Source organism: Ahaetulla prasina, chromosome 3 (genome assembly GCF_028640845.1).
Source record: "Ahaetulla prasina isolate Xishuangbanna chromosome 3, ASM2864084v1, whole genome shotgun sequence".
Classification (NCBI taxonomy): domain Eukaryota; kingdom Metazoa; phylum Chordata; class Lepidosauria; order Squamata; family Colubridae; genus Ahaetulla; species Ahaetulla prasina.
The window spans coordinates 204,493,187-204,517,966 of NC_080541.1; the positions used below are offsets into that span (position 1 = coordinate 204,493,187).

Genomic DNA, 24,780 nt, shown 5'->3' on the forward strand with positions numbered 1-24,780 from the left:
GATTTAAGAGGAACAGGTTGATCCTAAGGATCAATGACACATTTTCCCATTTCTAATATCCATTGAGTGGATATTTAATCTGGGCCCATTTTGTTACAACATATGATTAATTTATTTCATTTTCAATAATATATACCAATTACTTTGCAAGATCCTGTGAAAGTAAAACATAAAATAATAACATAATCAAAATAAGTAACAGGTATCAAATCAAAACTAACAGGGATGTTTATCTTTTCAACAATTTCAATCTATCTGCTGAAGAGCAAACAAAAGAGAATGGTCTTCACTTGCTTCCAACACATAAAACCCTCTTCACTTCAGAAGGAAAAGAATTTTGATGATCCAGGAAAGACTAGCTCTATGTTGTTGACAAATGTGAACAAATTTTCCAGGTAGCTGCAGTTATTTACATAACTGTTTTTAAAATGCCTTATGTGATGTAAAATGCCTTATGTTTCCTAGCACTGAAGATGAATATTTTTTTGTTCTAACCTAACATATCAAATCTATGAAGACATGCAGACTAAAGTACAATAAAAATATTCTAATTGTTTTTTTCAAAATTCAGATTGTCCTTTATTTTTTTCAGCAAGGTCACGGTGTTAAAGAGTTCAGCTATCAGAATGTGTAATAATTGCAGCAGCAAGCTCATATTTCACCGTGAAGGAGGCCAACATGAGACTGAAATTAAATAAAACAAGGCACTCCATTAGTATCTATATTAGCAAGGTTATTGTGCTTACATGTTACCATCATATATTCTTATAAATAGCAAACCACTAATTCATTTTTTCTGCTTATCTTAATTTTTATGATCTGTACTTTATACAGATCTGAAGAATGCATATTTAGACAACTAGAATTTCAACTCTTGAATTTCCTTGATATAAAACATATTACTCAGAATGCTCATTTTTTTAATTTTACCATTTCACTTCTAATGAAACTATTGTGGCTTTCTTATAAATGAGCCTGTTAATGTTCATGTGACAATATGCTGATTTTCATGAGAAAATTACATGCAAAAATAAAGCAGGTTGTGAATGAGTTCAGAGGCTGCATAGTCCCTCTAAATGCAATGAGATAATACGGCATACAATAAGGCATTTGATAAAGTAGACCATAACCTACTACTAGATAAAATAGAGAAATGTGGGTTAGACAGCATCACCATCAGATCGATTCGTAACTGGCTCACCAACCGCACCTCAATGGAATTGCATCTTCATAGAGGGAAGTATGCAGTGGGGTACCCCAAGGCTCTGTTTTAGGCCCAGTACCCTTCAACATCTCATCAATGACTTGGACGAGAGGATAGATGGGGAACTCATCAAATTTGCAGACAACACCAAGCTAGCAGGAATAGCCAACACTGCGGAAGATTGGCTTAAGATACAGAAGGATCTTGACAGATTTGAACATTGGGCACTAACAAAATGAAATTCAATGGTGAAAAAAGTAAGATTCTACATTTAGTCAAGAAAAACAAAATACGCAGGTACAGTATATGTGGTACCTCGCTCGATAGTGGTGACTGTGAAAGGGAACTTGGGAGTCCTAGTGGACAACTATTTAAATATAAGCCAGCAGTGTGCAGCAGCTTCCAAAAAAGCCAACACAGTTCTAGGCTGCATAAACAGAGGGATAGAATCAAGATCAGGTGAAGTGTTAATACTACTTTATAATGCCTTGGTAAGGCCACATTTGGAATACTGCATCCAATTTTGGTCGCCACAATGTAAAAAAGATGTGGAGACTCTAGAAAGAGTACAGAGAAGAGCAACAAAGACGATTAGGGGACTGGAGGCTGAAACATATGAAGAATGGTTGCAGGAACTGGGTATGTCTAGTTTAATGAAAAGAAGGACCGGGGTGACATGATAGCAGTGTTTCAATATCTCAGTGTTCCAATATCACAGCCACAAAGAAGAGGGAGTCAAGCTATTCTCCAAAGCACCTGAGGGCAGGACAAGAACCAATGGATGGAAACTAATCAAGGAGAGAAGCAACCTAGAACTAAGGAGAAATTTCCTGATAGTTAGAACAATTAATCAATGGATCAATTTGCCTACAGAAGTTGTGAATGCTCCAACACAAGTTTTTAAGATGATATTGGAAAACCATTTGTCTGAAGTGGTGTAGGGTTTCCTGCCTAGGCAGGAGTTTGGACTAGAAGACCTCCAAGATCCCTTCTAACTATTCTATTCCTATTCCTATTCCTGTTCAGAGTAAACATATGAGATATTAATTCAAATCTCCAAATCTTTTTTCCCATTTTTATGAATTAACTGCTATAGGGCCTTAAATTAATTTCAAAGTTGTCTAAAGTAAAAGCAAAGTAATTAAGAACTGCAAAATTCTTTATGTATTGTAAAATTATTAGGGAGGAAATAATGGAGAATAAAATTATTTTGCTGGTACTATTGTATTATCAGCAATAAAAGCAGTAAAAGTACATAAATTAAGTTGCTCTTTCCATAGATACCTTAAACTTTTCTTTCATATAGAAACTGTGACTGCGCTCTTAATGTAAGTTTTATCATTTTTAAATTTCAGCTGGAACAAGGGAACTACTGAAGGGGAATTGATTCAAACAGATGAAAGATACAATTTGAATGGTGTATCCTAGCAATACATTTGGCAGTTCTTTTACTGCATATCAACTTGCAGAGTGTTTTTTTTTTCTAACTAACTCAAGAAAATACTTTAAGAAATGGAGACAATTGAAATTTTCAAAGAAAATTGGCTGGGAAATCTGGAAAAAAAGCTATGTGATTTCATAGATAGCGTTATATATTTTGATACCTATAGAAACCAAAAACCTTGCAAAAAAGAAAATAGAAATGATTTCCGTTTTCCTTGGATGTAGTTCCTTTTATAAGGAAATTGAATGACGTTATTGTGAGACGGTACCGAGAAAATGAACAGTGCATTTTACTATGAATAATAATTCAAGAAACACATGTCAACACAAGGGACAGTTTCTGTGAAAACATGCTTACTCATTTTAGGGTGAAATACCATGGACAGATATCAGTGCAATGCAACATCCCAGATAATAGCATTTCCACAACCATGCATAAATTATTTTGACATATAACATTTTATAATTAAAAAATGAAGCTAGAACAGGAAACAAGAGCAGGAAAGTGTTCCTGCAGTACAAATGAGCCTGTAATATATTTAATATCTATAGAGATTCTCAGACATCCAGGTCTTGGTTGTCCCAAAGGTGCTTTTTTAAACTTTCTCTGATGCATCGTACTCTCTAGTCAAGCCATTATATTATTTATAGTAGTATTACAGATATAACCAGATGTTTTTAATATTTTAATATTCAGTTTAATTTTAAAGTCCTTGCTTCGTCCTAAAACAGTCATTTTATGTGTTTTATATCTTTCCTGTATACTACTGTTTTCCTGTTTCTCTTTTTTGTTTACATTAGCATTTATATAATTTTACGCAGAGAATTTGGCTATTGGGTGGATTACAGGTAAAAACTTAGTGTTCAAGCGGCGTTGAAAATAAAATTAAAAAATTAAAACAAAGCACTCTTTTTAAAAGCCACAACTATTTAAGTATATGATTTTTATGGCTCCCCATATAATTGGATTATGATCTGATAATGATCCACCCACATAACTAAAGGCTGGAACAAGGTACTATGCAAATGTAGAAATTGGTTGTGCTAAATATAAATATTTACATTTCCAAAATTGGTTACTACTGCAATGGAAAATTTCCTACGTTTTATGTCAGGGATCTCATAGTCATGCTGTCAGCCTCCACTCCAATCCTCACATATTTTTTGTACAATTTATATTCAGTAGTTAGAATGTAAAGGGTTCTTTCTGTAATGTAAAATAGTTCAAGGATGTAAGATGTATCATTGCCCCATACAGGGTAAGGGAAGAGGGCCCTTTAAGAGTGTCGTCTGACATAACAGTGGGGGAGGGGTGATTAATGGCTGAATGTTAGAGCACAGGCTTTTTCAACAGACACTGCATTCCTGAGATGATTAACAGCTAGAGACCGGCGGAAGAAGATTACCACGGGGCCTGAGAAGGAGCTGGCATTGGACCAGACCAGCCTGACCTCCTGAGGACAGGACAAATGGGGGGATATGGAATGTTAGCCATATTTTGTCTCAGATCCAACTTTATACTGCTGCAGTCAAGATGTATCTAGTAAAAGTACTTTTCTTTATTTGCAAATGAAGTCAAGATGTATTCTTTCCTAGATATAATCAGAGGCAGCCTGACACACGCCATCTAAGCCAGTTGAAAAGCGAGAAACACTAAACAAGCCAGGACTTTTGCTGTTCTTATTGAATAGCTGAGAAGTAGTGAAACTATGTTAATTTGCAAAGAAACTGTGTCTTCCACTTTGGTTTATCAGCTGCACTTCAACTTCTAAAGCAATTATCAAAGACATCTGGTGATGTGTCTGGATCCATTTTAGTCAGGATTCGGAACCTAAAGGACAGAAACTGCATGGATTGTGCTTTTGGATGACCTCTGACATGACAGGATGGGGGTAGTGCATCAATCCTTGCCATACAGGACCTCTCAGTGGCTTTCAATATTATTGACCATGATATTCTTCTGGATTGGCTGAGAGGATTGGAAATGAGCAGCATGGTGCTTTCTTGATTCATCTCCTTCTTCTAGGACCAATTGCACTGATGATTGGGGAGGAGAGGTCCCTCCCTTGCTCCCCCCACTATGTAGTGGCACAGGATTCGGTGTTTTGTCCTTTCCTTCTGTTGTGGCTCCGGCCCCCAGGCCGGGCCTCCTGGAGCCGGATGACTCGGAGAGTGAGGAGGAGGAGCTGGCAAGGCCTCCCTCCCCCCCCCGGATCTTCTTCCTCCCTGGCACCGTCCCAGATTCCAGCTACAGGCCAGGAGGAGGAGGAGGAGCTGACAAGGCCTCTTTCCCCCGAACCCTCCTCTTCCCTGGCAATGCCCCAAGAACCAGCTGCTGAGATCAATCTTGGCTAGATGCAAAACAGTGACCCCGAGAGAAGCGTGCGCAGCAGAGGAAGGGAGTGCTGAGTCATAGAGCCACACCCCACAGGAGATAAAAGCAGGGAGAGTGCTCCGTAGGCCCTTGTGTTGGACAATGTTACGGACTACTGGCTCTTTGACTGCTTTGGACTGAAGGCTGGGATTACTTGTGAGTACTTTAGATCATCCTGCAGACTCCTGGTTGCCCTGGCAATGATCTGTCGGCATGCTGCTAAGTGATAAGGACTTGGCTGGCACGTGAAGGAACGTTGCCAGAACTTTTATTGCCAGAAGGAACCCTGCCAAGTGTAAATAAATTGCAGGCAGGCCACCTCGGCTGGTGTATTGTTTTGGGAAGGAAGGGAGGGGGCAGAACACCTTCTTATCATCTACATGAGACTCCTGTGTGAACTCATTTGTTGCTATGAGGTAGCTGTGTTGAGGTATCTTCAACATTCTGAGGTACTCCACCTCTAGTGAATAAGAGGATTGCCCTTGAAGAGTGTCCAGAAGCTTCAGCTAATTCAAAATTCAGTAGTGCAGGCGGTTATGTGCACTCCTGGAACAGAGCATATTCTACCTCTGCTCCGTGATTTGCATTGGTTGCCACTTTGCTTCCAGGTCCAATTCAAGGTGTTAAAATAAATAACCCTTCATGACACGGAACTGTGATATATGACGGACTATCTCTCCCCAATTATATCAGTCTGCCCTATTAGATCTAGCAGTGAATTCATGTTGCAGATCCCACCAGCTGGAGAACTACATTTGTTAGATCCCAGAAGATGTGCCTTCTCTCAGTGGTGGGATTCAACTAATTTAACAACCGGTTCTCTGCCCTAATGATTTCTTCCAACAACCAGTTCACCAAACTGTTCAGAAAGTTAACAACCGGTTCTCCCGAAGTGGTGCGAACTGGCTGAATCCCACCACTGCCTTCTCTGTCTAGCTAGCTTTAGTAACATCCTTTCCTCCGAAATTAATTACCTATTTCCCTTCTAATATTCCAAAAGGCCCTGATGATATATGACAGCAATCCTTATTTACCCCATTTCTCACAAAACATACCAGAGTCATTTCCAGTGCTGTTCCTCTTGGCATAGGCACTGCGGACCACCTGTTCATAAACCTGTGCTCCTATCGTTCTCATATTTTCACGAATCATGATACCTTGGGCTTGCATCATGAAGAGGTAGGTGTTCACTGCAAGAAAACAAAGATGAGACTAGTTATAGCCTTCTGAAAAAGAGAATGAATTCTGACGTATTTCAGAAACCACTCTTCCTTTTTACCAATATTTTAGGACGTTATCATGCAATTTAAGTATTTTAAAATAAATTTAAAATAAATATATTTACTTATATTCTAGTAATACAATTCTAGAAATTTATATTCCAAATCATCCCAGAACAATAGTATACTAAGAAACATAGACATTATTTTGTTATATTCAGTTCCCATCTTTTCTCCTCCCGTTTATTTAATTTTATAATCTGAACCTGTTGGATAGTTTCAGCTGCAATGCACTAATTAATCTAAATTTATTAAGTGACTTTCCATAGTTGAAGGACATGAACTTAAGTTTCCCTAATTGTGATCAACTATTACAGCTGGTAAGTTCTTGTGAATGCAAGAGTACAGCTCATTTTAAAAGCATCAATAGTTAGCCCTTTGCATATGAAGTCCATTCATTCCTTACTTAATACAACTGATATAGCTGCTTCAGTTCTCTACCTTAAAATTTCCATTTATTACTTCTGAAATCCAGAGAGATAATAACTTTTATTTTAATAAACTAATTTGAATTTTACAAAAACAATATTTTTACCACCTTCTACTTTGGATATATAAAAATAGTAAAAGCAAGACTTGAGGAGGGTGGGCTAGTAGCATGAACGCATTAGTATTAACTTGATAACATGTACAGTACTAAGTATGTTAAGTTTGAACTCTTTTGAACTTTTTAGAAATATTCCTCACTTAAATTATAGAGGCATTGTGATCTTGAAATATGCCCATTTTGAAGTTAGAACTCTTTCTGCAAAAAAGAAAGTATTATTGACGTTCTAGAAAATGATTGTTGAAAATGAAAGAGAAATAAAAGAGGCTAAGATGGTAAAAATATTAACAGAGGGAAATAGAGAAATAAGAACTTAAACAAGATCAAAATACTGAAAAGAGGTCAGAGCACAGAGAAGGAAGAATATAGGAACCTGAACTCAGCTATTTGGTTCAGTAACATTCTGCATGTCAAGAGCTCGTTATGCTTGGTAATAAAGGCTGACATATGCTGGTATCAGGAAGCTCCAAATCTCAATATTTTTCAGCTTATTTGTACAGATAGAAATACAATTGGGCTATTTGAGCTACTGTCTTTATATTCAATTACGTTTTCTAAAGTACAGAAAGCCCAACTCAGAAAAAAATGAACCAAATATTCCAATTCTTACACCAACATTATGTAAACAGGAATTACATTAAGGAAAACAAAAGGACAATTCTATGCAAGAGATCTGTGGCTTCAGCGATCCCTGTTGTATTTTGAGCTTTGACAGGTCAGCAAAAGGTCACTTTAAATATTATAATTAGAAACGCAAAACTATAATCTAAGTCACATTACAAACATGGACATTCTTTCTACCTTTTTTAAAAAAGTCTTCTAGTATTCTTGACTTTAAAAAAACAAACCCCAAACTATGAATAAGCCAACCCTCATAAAACACGGTCTTTCTTACCTTAAATCAATGTCAGATGGATCCCCCACCCCTTTCCTAGAGCAGCCCTTCAATACAGGCTCTGTGGCAATTTAGCTGAGATGTTTCATTTTTTTTCATAAGAGAAACAAGAGTGTGTTCACCAGACAATTTATAGCCTATAATTTATACAATAACATTCATTATACTGTATAATTTTGTTCCTTGGACAGCAAAGGTGACTAACAAGCAAGTATTTGAGTGCATAACACCGAATACGTCACTAGAAGGCAAAATCATGACTGGCTTAATTTGGCCAAGTCATGCAGGGAAGTTCACTGGAGAAAACCATTACAGGTAGTCCTTGACTTACAACCTTTCATTTAGTGACCAATCATAGTTACAATGTCACTGAAAAAAAGGGACTTATGACTGTTTTTCACACTTATGACCATTGCAGCATCCCCATGGTCATGCGATTTACATTCAGATGCTTAACAACTGACTCCCATTTATGATGGTTGCAGTGTCCTGGGCCCTTGTGATCACCTTTTGCAACCTTCTGACAAGCAAAGTCAAGGGGGAAACCAGATCCACTTAACCGTGTTACTAATTTAACAACTGCAGTGATTCATTTAACAAATAAGACAAGAAAAGTTGTAAAATGGAGAAAGACTCACTTAACAAAATTCTCACTTAGCAAGATAACTTTTAGGCTCAATTGTGCTCGTTAAGTTGAGGGCCAACTGTATGTTTGGAAGAGTTAGCGGTAAAAAAAGGAAACTAGGCCACTGTCAAAGAACACGGTGGCTGGACACCATCAAAGCTGACACCAGCCACAGCTTAGAAAAACTCAAAGAAGTAATGCAAGGTCAGAAGATGTGGAGAGACCTGGTTCATAGAATTGCCAAGAAACGATTGAATAGATAGCATCATCATCATCAATTGTAACGTTTTTATGTCTGCTTTCAGTCTTCAAATATTATTGATTGTATTTAATGAATTTTATACATTAAAACTAGGTTTAAACACTTTCTGCAGCTCTAATATAGATGTGACCACTTGAAAAAGCCATAGAAATATCAAAATTAAAAGGATGCCCTGACTAAATGCTTAAGATAATGTTCTTTTCTTGCTTCGCAAAAAGGGGATTTCAAAAAGATTTCAAATCCAGGCATTAAGAAGCCTGAAGCCATTAACAAAACAGCATCTTTATCCTCCTATATTCTTCACAAAATTATATCAACGTTTTAATTTGATCTAACTCTCATTCACTTCTAAATTGCTAACTATTTAAAAAGTTACAATTCAATAAAATAAATTTATTACACTGAGATATGATATTCAAATGGTAGTAATTAAGAGATACACCATTTCTAGGTCAGTTGGAAGTTCTTCTAACATTAAGGAACCTGTATCAGCATACTCATTCTTACAGATACAAACCTTCAGCCAGAGGTGGGCATCACATACTGTAACAGAACCGAAAAGGTAAGCACGGGGGACATCAAAAAACTGGTGATTATATAGGGCAGGTGGGTGGGCCCAGCCGCTGGTCGGAACTACTGGTTCACCCAAACCGGTCAGAACTGGCAGCAGCCCACCACTGCCTTCAGCCATACACCAATAAATACTTAAGTCCATCTGTTCTAAAACCCTAAATACAGAGACAGTAAATACCCAATAATAAGGAAGTTATTTGGCCAAATCATCCTAATCTGCCTGGATGCTCATCTGGTAATAGGAAAAATACCATCTCCACTGATTTTGGATTACTACTATTCAAACAGGTATTTGGGACATCTCAAATCTGTATGCATAGTTGATGGATTATTTATTCTTAAAAGGCAAACATCCACTGTCATAAACATCTTACACAGTTGTTCTCAGCTTCAAAAGCATTTTACCTAGAAGCCATTTAAGAAAGAGACATCGGGCAATTCATGAAAACCCTTGGAGGTACTGCGAAGAATTCCAGGGAGAGCCCTGATGAAATGGTCTACCTTACCCAGGCGTCTGTGGTCGTTGCCGCCCATTGGTCCGCAAAGAGGCCAAACCGGCCACCAATGGGAGCGTTTCCCCTGTCAGCAGTTTCCTCTAAAGGAACAATTGTTCCCTCCTCGGAAAGAACGTCTGGGTTGGGCTCGATATCTGTTCCTATCCTGGAATCCTGATCCTGATTGAGAGGGTTGACCTGCCTGCCCCAAAGGCCTTGAAACACGGTTCTCTGGCTTCTAAAACCTCCATATCCTCCATAAGGACAAAAATAAGGCCGCTTAGCGGAGGTGGTTCCCCGTGTCTCTGTCCTACAACCAACGGCAGGCAAAACCTTTTTTTTCTCCTTCGGCTCAGACAACAAAGGATCTAATGCTGCCCCAAATAATTTAGAACCTTTAAAGGGCACCGAGGACAGCCTCCACCTGCGTTTTGTGTCAGCCTGCCAATTCCTTAGCCACACAAGCCGTCTGGCTGTTACTGTGGAAGCTATGGCCCTCGCCCTGAATTTAACCGAGGCCAAGGTGGCATCTGCGGTGTATTCTGCTGCTGCCACTATCTTATTGAAATCCTGGTGTACTCTTAAATCCGTTGCTGGGACCTTTTTCTGTAGCTGTTTGAGCCACAGTAACGAGGCTCTAGTGAAAAAGGAAGCAGCCATAGCCGCTTTGATCCCCAGACCGCCGCTTGGTGTGCCCTCTTTAGGGCCAACTCTAGTTTACACTCATCCGGCCTCAGTACCTCTTCTGGTTCGGCCAGTGGCAGATGCCGTCGATAAGGCTAACACTGGTTCATCTACTTTCGGAACCTTAAGCAACTGTGCCAGAGTTGGTGACGGATTAAAGAACCGCCGATCATTAGAAGTCAAATTCTGATAAGTGCCTGGAAAATCCCACTGTTTCTTGATGACATTCAAAAACAATTGTGGAGCAGGGATAGTTTCTGCTTCCACGGCTGGTTCTGAAAACAGTAATTGAGCCGGATCCTGCATAGCATCTCTGCCAGTGAAAACTGATGGTGTTCCTTGCTTTGTGGCAGCCTTGGTCTTTATAAGTAGATGCTTACAGAGATGAGGGCGAAACAAGCCTTTGAACGCTGGCTGTTCCGACTGCTCACCTTCCTCCTCTGATAATTCCTGTTCCTACTTTCCCTCTTCCAAATAGAGGGAGTCCTCAGAGTCTGACCCTGCCCCTGAAGACTCCTCCTGTCTACTCCGCTTTAGCCACTACATGACTCTTCTGTCTAGATGTCTCCTCCCCTTTCTGAGAGGACTTCTCTTTAAACCTTCTACCTGCCTCAAAGCCTTTCTGTACTGCTGCATCAATCCATTGCTGCACCATCTGAGGCATCTCTACATTTATCTCTGATGCCTCTCTGACCCCAGTTGCACCTTCCTCCCTTTCTGGTTGAGGAAGAGACTCAACCAATCCTGACTGCTCCCCTTCCCCAAGGGTAGACAACAGACAAGCTAACCGTCTGTTGTTCTACTTCCACAGGTGTAGGTGACAATGATCTGGTGTCTGAGGCCATATTGTGGTGTACCACTGCCTGAACAGATATGTTTAGTCTTTTTTGTTGCCTTGAGGCTCCTCTGAACTTGCCTCTCTAAGGCAGTATGTAGTCTCTTCTCTGCTTTCTCCTGTGCCTTGGAAGGATACTTGCTCCCCCGCTTGGTCTTATAGCGAAAACCTCTGGAATCCCTGCCAGATGACCTTTGGGGTTGAGAAGGTTCACCCAACTTCATAGGAACAGTGTGTGACTTGCTGAGGCCGCAAAACTGCCAGTCAACTCACAGCAAGGATGTGCTTTCACTGTCCACCTTCTACTCCCACCAGCCGTGTCCAGCTGCTTGTGGAGGTAATAGTGGGGTAAACCCCCAATCAGGCGCAGGCCCAGCAATTTGTCTGAAAAAATATTGTAGAAAAAAAATTATTGATACTTGCTGGTAATGTCCAGGCCACAACAGCCTGGATCCAGATGCTTATTGGCCTTAGGAGCTGGCTAACTGCTCAAATGCTCCACATGTGGCTGAGGCCGAAAGTGGACCCCAAAAAACCAGCCTGAATCACACGGCCCAATTGCCCAAAATGGCCACCGAGCCCAGCTGCCTAAAAAAAACAGCTCCTGGTTTTGGCACATAAATGCCTTGAGCCAGCTGTGGAATAAATCTTGCCCTCTCTCCTTCACTTTCTATTTCCCATAGGAGAGAAGGCAATCTGCTGCAGCCTGGGCTATTCCAGGGGTCCTGCAGCTTGTCTCCGCTCTGCCTAGCTCCGTGGCAAGCCAAAAATGCTGGCAGAGCTGCCATTTATTTTTGTGCCGTTTTGGGATCCCCTGGCCACCTCTTGGCGGCGCATGGTCCCTCAAGCTTCCTGGGGCTCCCCTGCCTTCCCAAGCACTTGCTATTACCATGCGGTTCAAACCGCCGCTAAAGGCCCCCTCCCCCCCCCCCCCGTGGTGAGGCACGCTCTACTTTAGCCCCGCAGCCCTTCTGCAGCCTCCCCTGACTGAATAGAAATCCTAGAAGTAATCCTAAAGAAAGGGAAAAAACTTTTTTAAAAGCAAACCTCAAACCTCAGCCAAGGTGCTGAGGACCAACCCAAAATGTGTCCTATAAGTTTGTGGACAGAGTTGAAATTGGGAAACCAGCAGAAGGGGCGTGGCATCTCTTCAAACTCAAGCCGGTCCATAGAGCTACAGGACAGAGTAGTACCCATGGCTGGAGTCACGAGTCCCCAACAAGAAAATGACTACATTTCAGAGGAGCTTTCAGATTGTTATGTATATTGCTGGCATGATACAGAAACTGCTGAATGATCCACCCCCATTTAAAAATTGTCCACTCTGATAGATGTAGCAGCTTGCAATGTTTTCTTTTTAAAGCAGGCAATTAGTATATGTACATGTTTACAATGACACAGACATGCCTTCATAGCAAACTTGTCTCACAATAAACAGAAATGTTGAACACTGAATTAGATGGGCCATTAATTTCATGTCATTTTTATAATGATGTTTTGTCTGTTGTAATCACCAACATTATTTCTTTCCCATGATATTCTTTGTTAAAAGTCATTCCATCATATGGTAAATACGTGTAAGCAATTTAGTTTTTTGAATAATGAGATCTGTATAATTTTTTCTAAGCAAAACAGTAAACTCATTTTTGGATTATATGTGCAGCACAATCCACTTATACTAAGTCCATTGATTCTCTAGTTGGTAAAATTAATTCCGTCTGCATAATGTTGGTATGTTTAAAAAACCCATTTAATTAGGATTTCTGTTTAAAATCATACATGTGAACCATTACTTATTTCAGATTTTCAAACTAAAAAAATGTTTGCTAGAAATGGCTAGAACAATGCTAAAATGTAAACTTAAGATACACAAAAGATGGCAACTACCAGAAAAATCTGCAACATTCTTATCTATTTCAGTAATGGTTGAATAGATATTTGAGAAAAAAGTACAGAGCAGCAGACTCTTACATTAATGATGTCAGAGAAGGGGGGGGGAAATCACCTTCACTATTTCATTCTGCCAATCATCTGGTGGATGAAATGTTTTTGCATCAGTGGAATGACAGCACTAGTTTCCACCCTATTATCAGATGCTTGCCTTCTATGTTAGCTGAATTATTCAATTAGATATTTGATGTAATAAAAAACTGCTAAAAAGAGAAGCTGATAATGCTATCTAGTTGATATTTTGAATACCCTGAAACAGAGGGTACATGAAATGTTTTGTGAACTGACAAAACACAGGTTCTCTGCTTCTCCAAAAATGTTTAATTACAAAAGCAGTTTGCTAACCAATAATGGAAAGCAGCATGGAAAGCAGAAAGATGCTAAAATGACTTTATTATTTTCTTAGCAATACAACAGGCATTTAATAATGCAGATAAAAGGCAAAACCTAATATTGATTTTGAACTGGAGTGAATTGTGGTTTTGGCCTTACATTTATTCATTTATTAGGCTTTGAGGCAGCCCAAGTGTAAAAAAAAAAACCCTCTTGGTGGCTTACAATATTTAAAGGAATACATAATTTAAAAGGAACATGACTTTCTGTAAAAAACCACATTAATAACACCACACCAGCAGCACACGAATAATTGCCAGGATTCCTTAAAATCCTTACCTCAGATCTGAGAACAAAGCCAAGACTTCAAGAACATTTGAAGGAAATCCTGATATCAAGACTTTGCATCAGGCAGCTCACTTGGACCTGGCCAATCAGACCAACTCTGAACAAATCTAAATGATTTAGTCTTCCAGCTAATTTGAGTATTTTTTCCCCCTAGTAATTTTTTTTGAATTTACAAATATAAAAGTACATTTACAGCTATAAAGTTATTACCCACATACTAGGGCTGTATTACTATTAGCCTTCTCATCTCTCCCATTATCTTCCTATTAGTATCTTATATCACTTTGTTATTTGTATGTACAGAGAGAGCTTATGCACCAGAGCTAATTCTTTGTGTTTCCAATCATAAGGAATATTACACACTATAATCATAAGGAATATTCTAAATGAGAAAGCAATCATTTCAAAACACTTTCAAAAAACTACAAAAAGCAAATTTAAACCTCACCATCAAATGACACTAGCATATAGAGTTTTCAAAGCAATATTTAAATTATTTAATATAGAAGTTTGACATCCCCTTTACATTTTAGATTTTAAACAAAAATTACAAAGACAGTAATGTTATTTATAAGTAATAATAATATAAAGTCAAGCTATTTTATGTTATCATTAAATGATCTCTTCCTTGCCAATCAATGGCATCTAAAAACCTCTACTAGTGCATACTTGTTCATAGTCTCACCTCTTTAAGTTTTTCAAAATGATATCCCCCACAGATTGAGTGTAAACAGGTGGTAGGGTTTGGATAAAGGACTTTGTGGTGGTTTTTTTGCTACAATGCTCTTCCTAGGTGGGATCATGTAGCCAATATCTTATAACCAAGCAAAGCCATTCCCTCATCCCAAGTCTTTCTTTTAAAAGCTTGAAATATTAAATTTTGTTATGATATATTGCAGAAATATAATCAAAAGATTTCTAAAGAAAGACACACTCTACAGATAGGCTTAAAGTCAGATAACATGTTGGGAGGGAAATAAGAATTTTGAGGTTATCTAAACTTACAAGGGATCTAAACAGGAGTTTTCCTATTGCTCTGCCCCAGGGTTTCACTGCTTTCTGTAACTTTAGAGATTGCCACTAGAATTATATTCTTTGATTCAGCAACCACAGAGAGGCTAGGAAAGGAGGACCATACACTAGTAATGTAAACTTTGTCAGAAAGCCAATGAGCTTGGAAAACACTGAAAAATAGAGCTTCAGATAGAGAAGGCGGCAGGCCTTTGGTTAGGTAGGTTTTCATCCTTTTTTATATAATTGCCATTTCAGATTCAGGTAGCACTTCACATTTTTGTTTGATGCATTAAAAGTGTAAGATACAGAAGAAAAAACTGCATGCCATAAATATTTCTAAAAAATGGTTATTTCTCCTAACATTCTGTACGTTACTGGCTTTGGACTTTTCTTCTTGCAGGTATTATGCTTATATCCTTTTTAATGGTTTAGTCTTCAACTATGACTTGAAATAGGCTAATTTTATTACCTTGACAATCAAAACTACTTCCACTTCACTTTTATCCAAGTCACATTTTCTTTTTCATGGAATGCAGGTAAGATACCATATTCATAGCATGAACAACAGGTGCATCAAAGTCCATGGGAACTGTAAACCCTGGATGACTGCCAAGGTACGGATGCTTCTGAGAGCCCGGGATTCTGCCTTTAAGGCAGGGGACAGTGAGAGATATGAGAGAGGCGAGGGCAAACCTCAGAAAAGGCATTAAGATGGCAAAACAATATAAACACAAGGTGGAGAACCATCTAGCAGACAACAACCTGAAGCAAGTGTGGCAGGGGCTGCAGCACCTAACTAATTATAAGGGCAACACAAGGAACACAGTCAATGCTGATGCCTCGTTGGTACAGGAGTTGAACACCTTCTCCCACTACGAGGTGAAAAGACCAGATCCCGTAGCTGCTGCCCAACAGCCTTTGGATTCCCAGCCACTCACTCTCTATAAGCTCTCACAATAAGTGAGAGCTTACTGAAGGTTATGAATCCTTGCAAAGCTGCAGACCCAGATGGGGTGCTGGGGATAGTTGTAAAGAATTGTGCCGATCAATTAGCAGGGGTCCTAACTAGGATCTTTGATATCTCCTTGCAAACGGCTTGTGTTCCATCTTGCTTGAAAGCAGCCACTATTGTCCCACTCCCAAAGAAAACAGCAATTAACTGCCTAAATGACTATAGACCTATCGCATTAACATCTGTAGTGATGAAATGCTTCGAGATTGGTTCTCCAACACCTTAGGACATGCCTCCCACTGGACTTCGATAAATATCAGTTTGCTTAAAGGGCGAATAGGTCGACAGATGACGTCATAGCTACTGCTTTACATTCTGTAGTGAGTCATCTGGAGAAACCCAGGAACTATGTCAAGATGCTTTTCATAGACTATAGCTCGGCCTTCAATACCATTCTGCCGAGCATCCTTATCCTTATCAAAAAGCTGACTGATTTGGATTTTCCCTCTTCCAGCTATGACTGGATCAAAGACTTCCTGAGGGATCGGCCACAAATAATGAGGGTTAGGTCTGCTGGGTCTGTCAAATCCTTAAATTTAGCACTGGCTCCCCACAGGGCTGTGTGCTCAGTCCCTACTTGTATTCACTGTACACACGATTGTGTACCGTCAGCCCCATCTACTGTGATCATTAAGTTTGCAGATGACACCACCATACTGGGTCTTATTACAGGTGGAGACGAAACAGAGTACAGGGGGGAGGTTCAAAAGTTTTCCAATGGTGCTTAAAAAACAATCTGCATCTGATTGCGGCAAGACCAAGGAGATGGTGTTGGACTTCTGGAGAAAGAGAGAGGAACCTGTCCCATTTTACATTGAGGGGGGGCTGTGTAGATTCCTGGGAGTCTGTTTGCCGACTTCTGGTGGGACCAGATGGCCCATTTTTCACTCTCCCCAGGCTCCAGAACCTTTTTAGGACCCCGGGGAGGGCGAAAATTGCCTCCCCCCCCCGCTCCCGAGACCCTCCGGAGCCCGGAAACGAGTTGCAGTCATAAGTTGAGGACTACCTATAAGCATTCAATAGGAAAAGAGCCAATGAGGTATGAAATAAATCACCTGAATATTTACATTTGGATTTGAAGATATAGAAACAGTTCTTTTAAAATTTCAAAGGAACGTTACAAAACTTCAATAATGCTACCAGAATATATATTTTTTTTGCTCATAAGGATCCATATTTTTCCAAATGAATTTTTTCTCCATTTTCCTTCTCCAAAACCTCTATCCCTCTCCCTCCCACTCTCACACACAGTTTCTTTCTTCTCTCTCTCTCTAAATACTTGACATAAAAGAGCCTTCCAAACAAAAAGTTTTCAAATCATATAATAGTTGTTTGCTCAGCTTCTGTTAAATATTGCAGTTATAAAAGTAAATTAAAACTATTGGGGATTTCCTAAAGATGACTTTTTCTTTAACTTTGTCAGGCATTCCTTTTGTTGAGACTAATTTAACAGCAAATAATCCACCAGAATTATATGTTATAACTGGTTTTTCCTTTATGAGCAATGAACCTATTGAGTCAGTGTAGTTCTGAAATAAAATTTACTCTTTTAAGACTGTAAATCATCATACACCATTCAGCAGCTAAGCATATGTTGTCCTATCAACATTAATAGATGAGATTCCTTCATTTAGAGACAATCTATTTACACTTTTGTTATTTTCTTCAATTTATATGATTATCTCAACAAAGAGACTGTGGGCAGAAAATAACTTTAAAAATACATCAAATATATAGCTGGCAGATAACTGGATATACTAGCTTACATATTTAAGTTTCAGTAGGTAATTTAGGTTAATAATTTAATTATAGGACATGTATAGTCATTCATACATTCATTCATCTTTAATAAACATAAGAGATATTGGCACTTTGTGGACTTTTATTCCTTTTCTTTTTATATATAATTTCATAGTTAACCTTTGTGGAAACAATTTACCTCATGTTGTGGAAAAATATCCACTTAAATTAGGAATACTTAATAAAACTCTCAGATAATAGTGTCTGGCATGCTCATCATATCTTTGGAAACAAGCAGCAATTTTACACCAATCTGATTTTATTGGGTACAAAGCTTTCAGCGCTGTCAGTAGATTATCCTTTGCTTGGGTCAGCTCTGCTTCAATGGTGAGAGAGTCTGAGCTGGCCAAGCTGCTTCTCTTTATAGTCTAACCTGATCGGGATTCATGATCAGTAATTCATTTACCACCATCGTAGGTAGGGCAGTATGTCTTGAAAACAATATCTAATTCCTGTTGGAACTTCCCAGAATCAATACATATGGACAAAGGTGCACATATCTGACATACATATTTTTATATATGGTTCTTCCTGGAACTCCTAGGTCTGGCACCTGCAGCATGAATTTCATTTGTAATCCAGGTGGTCCAGGCAACTCATCAGAATTTGGAATGTAATGCCTACACGAAATGTCCTTGGTTCATCCTCTTCTTTTAAGAGCATCTCTTTTGTCTCCTCCTTTAATCTCCACTAATACCTTCCAGCCTTCATCAGTCACTGCTAGTGATGGAGGAGATGGAAGGAAGATTATGGCACACAAGTTGAGGACATCATTTTCTCCTGGTGTAAGTCTAGAGTTCTCCAGCAGCAGGGCAGATGTCTTTCTTAAGAATAGGGTATCTGATGTGGAAAGAGCCTTTCTGATGAAGACCTGTTCCTTAAATGACAATCATTATTTTCTTCTTTCCTCCCAAGGCATTTCTGTTTATCCAGATTGCTAGGGAGCCTTCTAATTTGCATTTCTTGTCTTAATAATAGTTGCAGTCTACTATTTCTCAAAAAACAAGCATCACTTTCAGCCCTCGGTGGGTGCAGCTTGGAAATTGAGTAGGCAGCTCTGTTCAACAGTGGGAACTATATTTGGGAATAGGCAGTTATGGTAAAGGCTCCTTGTTTTATTCTTTCACTTCACTTCTCACAGCCCTGTAGGGACATAGGAATCTTTCCCTTTCTTTTTCATGACCTAGAAATCAGGGTGAGAAAATTTCATAGATGCATGTGTAGGATGGCCGAGAAGCAGGAATGCTCAGTCTGCTGGACAATTAAGGAGTTGCAACACATGTACACACACAAACAATAAGAAATTGATTCAGACAGACAACGGACAATGAATATCTAGCTCCATACCCTTCTGCTCACCAATGCTCACATAAGCCAGTATTCCACTGTTCATTCTGAAGTAGCAGTAGCAGTATGATTCACCACACTCCCAAATACCCTCCTGTAAAGTCTACTCAATTAAGTCTCCAAAACCCTCCAGATTTTGGATCAGAGGGGAAGGAGGCTATAGGCAATAAACATGAATTTGTGAAGATATTATGCTCATGTTCTTTTCTTTCCAAACCTGCTGACTGCATCTAGCTGTCATGGGAAAAGTGCCCATTTAAATCAAAGAAATTAGGAATGGATGAAACAAAGGATCTTCATTGGCATGCATAACTCTAGTAACCACTCAGTTCCTCACCAAAGGCACAAAGTAGAGTCCTGAACAAACCAAGGCTACAGGTTATATACATTTTTGTCACACAGAAGAGTTTAAGAAAATGATATATATCTTATGACCTCTACAATTGGAATGTGTCTAACAATATTATTGAGTGTGACCTTACTCTACTCTGCATTCCTTTGAACAGCATACTACTCTTGTTTGTAGATTCTATCATAATGTACTACAAACAATGTTAATTATTGTATCCATACTACCTCTTTTCATTTCATTAGAAATACAACAGTGTTTTTGTTACACATGTCCTTCCCAGGGTCACAATTATAACTGCCTGCCTTTTTTTCTACTATGAGTCTATTCATGCCTAAACCATCTTCATTTATCATATGAGCTTTTAGATCTCAACACCCCCTTGAAGTCTCAATTAAAGATATCTTTTGAAAAGATAAATGTAGATTCCAGCTTTACCAATTTATATTATAGCGCAGACACTGCTGGCTGGGGAATTCTGTGAGTTGAAGTCCACAAGTTTTAAAGTTGCCAAGTTTGAAGACCCCTGTTATAGAAGGTTGTGCATCCAATTCACTATTTATAATTGGCTGCTGGCTAGCATGTAGCCTGATCTTTTTGTTTCCTTTTTAATTTCTTTACTATCTCTTTTGAATGGGGTGTGTGTGTGTGTTGGGTGTGTGTATGATTTATCTATATGTGATTATTGATGGCTGATTTGTCTGAATGCCATGCTTCCAGGAATTCCCTTGTGTTTATTAATTTAGCCTGGTCTATGATGTTCAGTTTCCCTGCATTCTAAACTACGGATGAAACAAAAAGACAGAGCATACCTTCTCGAACAGCCTGCATACAGATAAGCAGAGATTAATATCAGACAAACAATCAAGAAAATACCACCTTAATCGAGGAACTACCAAAGAGAAAACTGCACTCCTATCAACAATGGCAGAGCAAGTCACTGTATATATACAACAGTATAATATCACACATAAACTGAATCCTATTATAACAGTAAAGAAAATTTTCTGACTAACAGCTGTTTCCTAAATTGGCTTGCCTGGAGATTTAATTTACATTGTTACTGACATGTATATATCTAAAGTAATTCCAAGAAACAGAGATGATGGGTTTTGTATCCCATTCATAGAGGGAAGCATTCTATATAAATCTAGATTTAAACAATAGGTCAGTGCTTAAAAGTAGACATCTTGTTGATTCTTGAAGTATCTTTTCTATAGCAATATATCCAAGTTTGACTTCATATAACAAAATATTAGGAATAACAAAAATCACTGATATGACCTAAATATAAACAAAAGGTTCTGCATATTATATATATATATTTAAAATATCCAAATATTAACTTCTAAAACAATGAAAAATAAAATAAAAATTCAAGAGAAATAGTGAAATTGTTTAAAAATTTCAAAACATTAAATATATTTCTATTTCTATAAAGAGATTAGTGAGCATATCACACTTACTAATGTCCTCTATAAATTATTCATGCTATACTAAAGATTGAGAATCAATACTCAGTGCAAAAGAGAATTAAAGGAGTATCTACAAGTGTTAATAATGATACCCTGTTTCCCCCAAAATAAAACATCCCCTGATAATAAGCCCAATCAGGCTTTTGAGAGCATGGCAATAAGGCCAAGCGCTTATTTCAGGATTCAAAAAAATATAAGACAGGGTCTTATTTTCCGGGAAACCCAGTACTAAAAAGTTTATAAACTTAAGACCATTCATTTAATGGTGGTTCAAAGTTACAACATCCTTGGAAAAAGTGAGTTATGCCTCCTCCTCAAAGTTACCACCATCATACCAGTGGTGAGCGATTACAATTTAGACACTTGGCAACTGGTTTGGATTTACAACAGTTGTAGTGTCTTCTAGTCACAAGAACGTGATTTGCAATCTTTCCAGGCAATTTCCAAAAAGGAAGGTCAATTGGAGAATTCTGATTCGTCACCAACTATAGTAAAAATGATTGCAAAATTGGGGCTGGCCATGTGATGACTTGTTTAACAACTGTATCACTTGGCAACCACAATGGAAGTCTCAATTGTGGTGAAGGACTACCTGTATTTTTCCAATTGCAATGTAAATGCTTTGCAGATACATTTGTACTAAAAAGTTACTTCATTTTTATTTTCATAAAATACCCAATTGACCATTAATGTAGGCTATCCTAGTCACTGACTCAGCTCCTCAAATAATAGGGGAAACCTAGAGTGTTTTCAAAAACCAACGTGTTTTTTGGGGTAGTCTATAAATTGACTGGGAAATGGAAGCTCTTTGATAGTATGCTGAAAGCAGTAGGACATTTTGTTTTCCAAGACTTTGAAGCACTGAGTTAGTTCAGAAATATCCAATCTTTATCCAAGCTCAAGTCAATGGCCTTTGGGTTCCAAAGAATTGTATACATTTTTTTATAGATGTCACAAGTAAAACCTTAAAACTAAATCTAAAAACACACATTACAGGTAGACCTCAACTTACAAGCAAAGTCAATGGGGACGCCAGAGGCACTTAATAACCATATTACTAACTTAACAACTGCAAGGGTTCACTTAACAACTGTGGAAAAATGGTTGTAAAATGAGGCAATAACTATCTTTCTTAGCAATAGAAATTTTAGACTCAATTGTGGTCATAGGTTGAGGACTACCTGTAGTAGCCAATACTAGTTAACAAGCATGACTTTCACCTATAGGCAATAATGTTTACCTATTAAATTTTGAACAAACCACACAATTTCTAGATATTTTTTCAAGTATCCTTAGTAAACAATGCAAATTTAAAAAGATATGTGGGCAAATGCAAATAACTATTGCCAGATCAACCAGGTCAAGTATACACAACCAATATACTAAGCCTAGCTTTGCAAATGCACTCTTTGCAATACCACTATGTATACCTCCAGGAGCAATTTAATAAAGTAATGGTCCCAAGATGCACACCTGATTATTTAAGCAAAAATATATATCCTTCCTACACAGACTTAATCATAATATCTAAGTAAATTGAAACCAGGAAACACTGTCAGGTTTCCACTGTTCACTTGAGGTTAAATAAAGAATGCCTTGAGATAGTGATGGCACATCATTTCAAAGTTTTGGATGAGAATTTGTTATTTAGTAACATAGGTGAAAAAATACATTGTATCATGAGTTAGATTTCCTCAACACGAAGCCCTCCAAATGTGTTAAACCAGAGGTCTTCAACCTTTCCGGCTTTATGGTCCGGCAGAAGGAGGAGGGAGAGAGGATGGCTCTGCACAAGCAGTGGGTGCCTGCACTCGTGCACACTTCATTTACACAACTGGCAGGTGCCCCCCATTCACACAAATGGAGCTTCCCATGGTGCAACACATTTTGAGTTTTTCAAGTTGAGGGAGTGTGTTATAAACAAGCACTGAAGCATAGCATAGTCTTCTAATGCTATCTTTTGGACAAAAGATAGAACTAGGATATACTGGCCTCTAAATCACCTGCAAAAACTTCCTAGAATAGAGAACCATCATTCCTATGTCATCCACCTGGGTAGATAGATAGCTTTATTGATTAGCCTATAGGCCAGTGATGGGTAACCTTTTCTGGACCGAGTGGCCAAAATGTGTGCACATGCGCACGCATATGCCCAAACCCCCAAAATGCAATGTGCATGTGGCCCCCGCATGTGCACAGCCCCCTGCATGTGCCCCACTCCCCCGCACATGCACGTACAGCCCTCCCCGCATGGGCCCTACCCACCATGCATGTGTGCACGCTCCCGCATGTGCCCCACTCCGTGCATGCACGCATGCCCCCTGCACACGCCTCGTCCCTTGTGCATGCAGGGCAGAGACCTGAAGATCAGCTGGTCTGCAGGAGGCACGCGCACATGCGCAGCAGAGTTGAACTGGGGCGATTGCTCGCGTGCCATCAGAGGGCGCTGCATGCCACCTCTGGCACGCATGCCATAGGTTCGCCACCACGGCTATAGGCCATATCAAAGCACAAAGTTCAAACACATATAACCAATATAATTCTATACAATTTAAGGGTAAAGAGTAGGGTAATACAATTAGTATAACTATTGATACAATAGTTATAGGATAAGATACAATATAATTTAATACATAAATATATAAAATAGAATAACATAAAATTATATTTTGGTGACACCCTTACAATCTACCCCAATCAGTCCCATGTATGCAGATCTCAACCGAACCATTTTGTTTTAAATACTGTGCTGTGTTATTTTCAGGTTCTGGCCACACATAAAGTAAGTTGTTTTGATATGGGGATCCCAATGGGCCATTTGTTTGGTATATGGACCAAGGAATCTGTCTCTCACCCCCTTATACAAGCAACAATTAAATGGGATGTGAGCCAGGTCTTCTACCTCTGCCGCTCCGCAAATGCAGAGATGCTCATTGTAGGGTATAGAATGGAATCTCCCATATCTGACCATTGTGTCAAGCTGTTCGAATTTCGCTCGCGTAAATATCTCCCTAAGATGTTTTGGCAATTGTAACTTCAAATAGCGGTCTACTTGAAAAGTATGTTTGTATTTGCTCAGCCATTTCAAGTTACCCACCTTACTAAGGATAGCTATATCATTTTGTGCTTCTACATCCTTAATTCTTTGGGCAGCTCTTTTTTAAATATTGTTCTCCTGCTACACAAGAGACAGGAAGGCCAGAGCTTCTTACAAATTTGTTAGTTTGATGATTCAGATTTGTGATTTTAATTTTATTTGGTCTAGTAGACATAACTTGGGGAGTCTGTCAGCCTCCATTTCCTTGACTTTGCACCAGTAGTTATATGCTCTAATTTTGGATAGTGCATGAACTGTATGAATTCCCAATTCAGTTCTACCTGCTGTAGCAGATGTTTTTGAATCTACACCCAAAATATGTTTCAAATGCTGGGACTGTGTTTGTTCTAGGACTGTGGTGGAATATAGACCCCAAACCTCTGCTCCATACAAGAGCATAAGGGCAACCTTAGCTTTATATACTTTAATTAATGGGGCTAGGGACCCTGGGTAACTATGGTTCTTTAGTTTAAGCAGTAAATTCAAATGGGCTTTTGTTCTAAGTTTACTCCGTTGATGAAGGCAAGCCCAAGATCCAGTCTTAGAAAAGGTTACACCTAAATATACAAAGGTGTTAAACCTTTCAATTGGTTCACAGTCTAATTGCCACCTATGTCTCTGATGTTTTCCAAACACCATTATTTTCTATTTAGATTTACTAATGATTAGGGAGTTATTCTGACAATAAGAGCTGAATCTTCCTAATAGCCTACATAATCCTACTAGTGAATATGATAATAAAATCATATCAGCATAAAGCAAGCTGTTACAATAAGTATTTAGGATCATTGGCATGTGTACCATGGGATCCTTCATTAACCCTGGCAAGTTACTGATAT

General features: G+C 38.7%; 1 protein-coding gene across 1 annotated transcript in view; it reads right to left on the minus strand.

The window, feature by feature from the left end:
* The window catches only part of B4GALT5 (beta-1,4-galactosyltransferase 5), a 51,976-nt gene that overhangs the window by 21,524 nt on the left and 5,672 nt on the right, over nucleotides 1-24,780 (minus strand). The window contains exon 2 of the mRNA XM_058178169.1: nucleotides 6,077-6,211. Within this exon, the coding sequence (XP_058034152.1) occupies nucleotides 6,077-6,211 (135 nt within the window). The remainder of the gene's footprint in view (nucleotides 1-6,076; nucleotides 6,212-24,780) is intronic.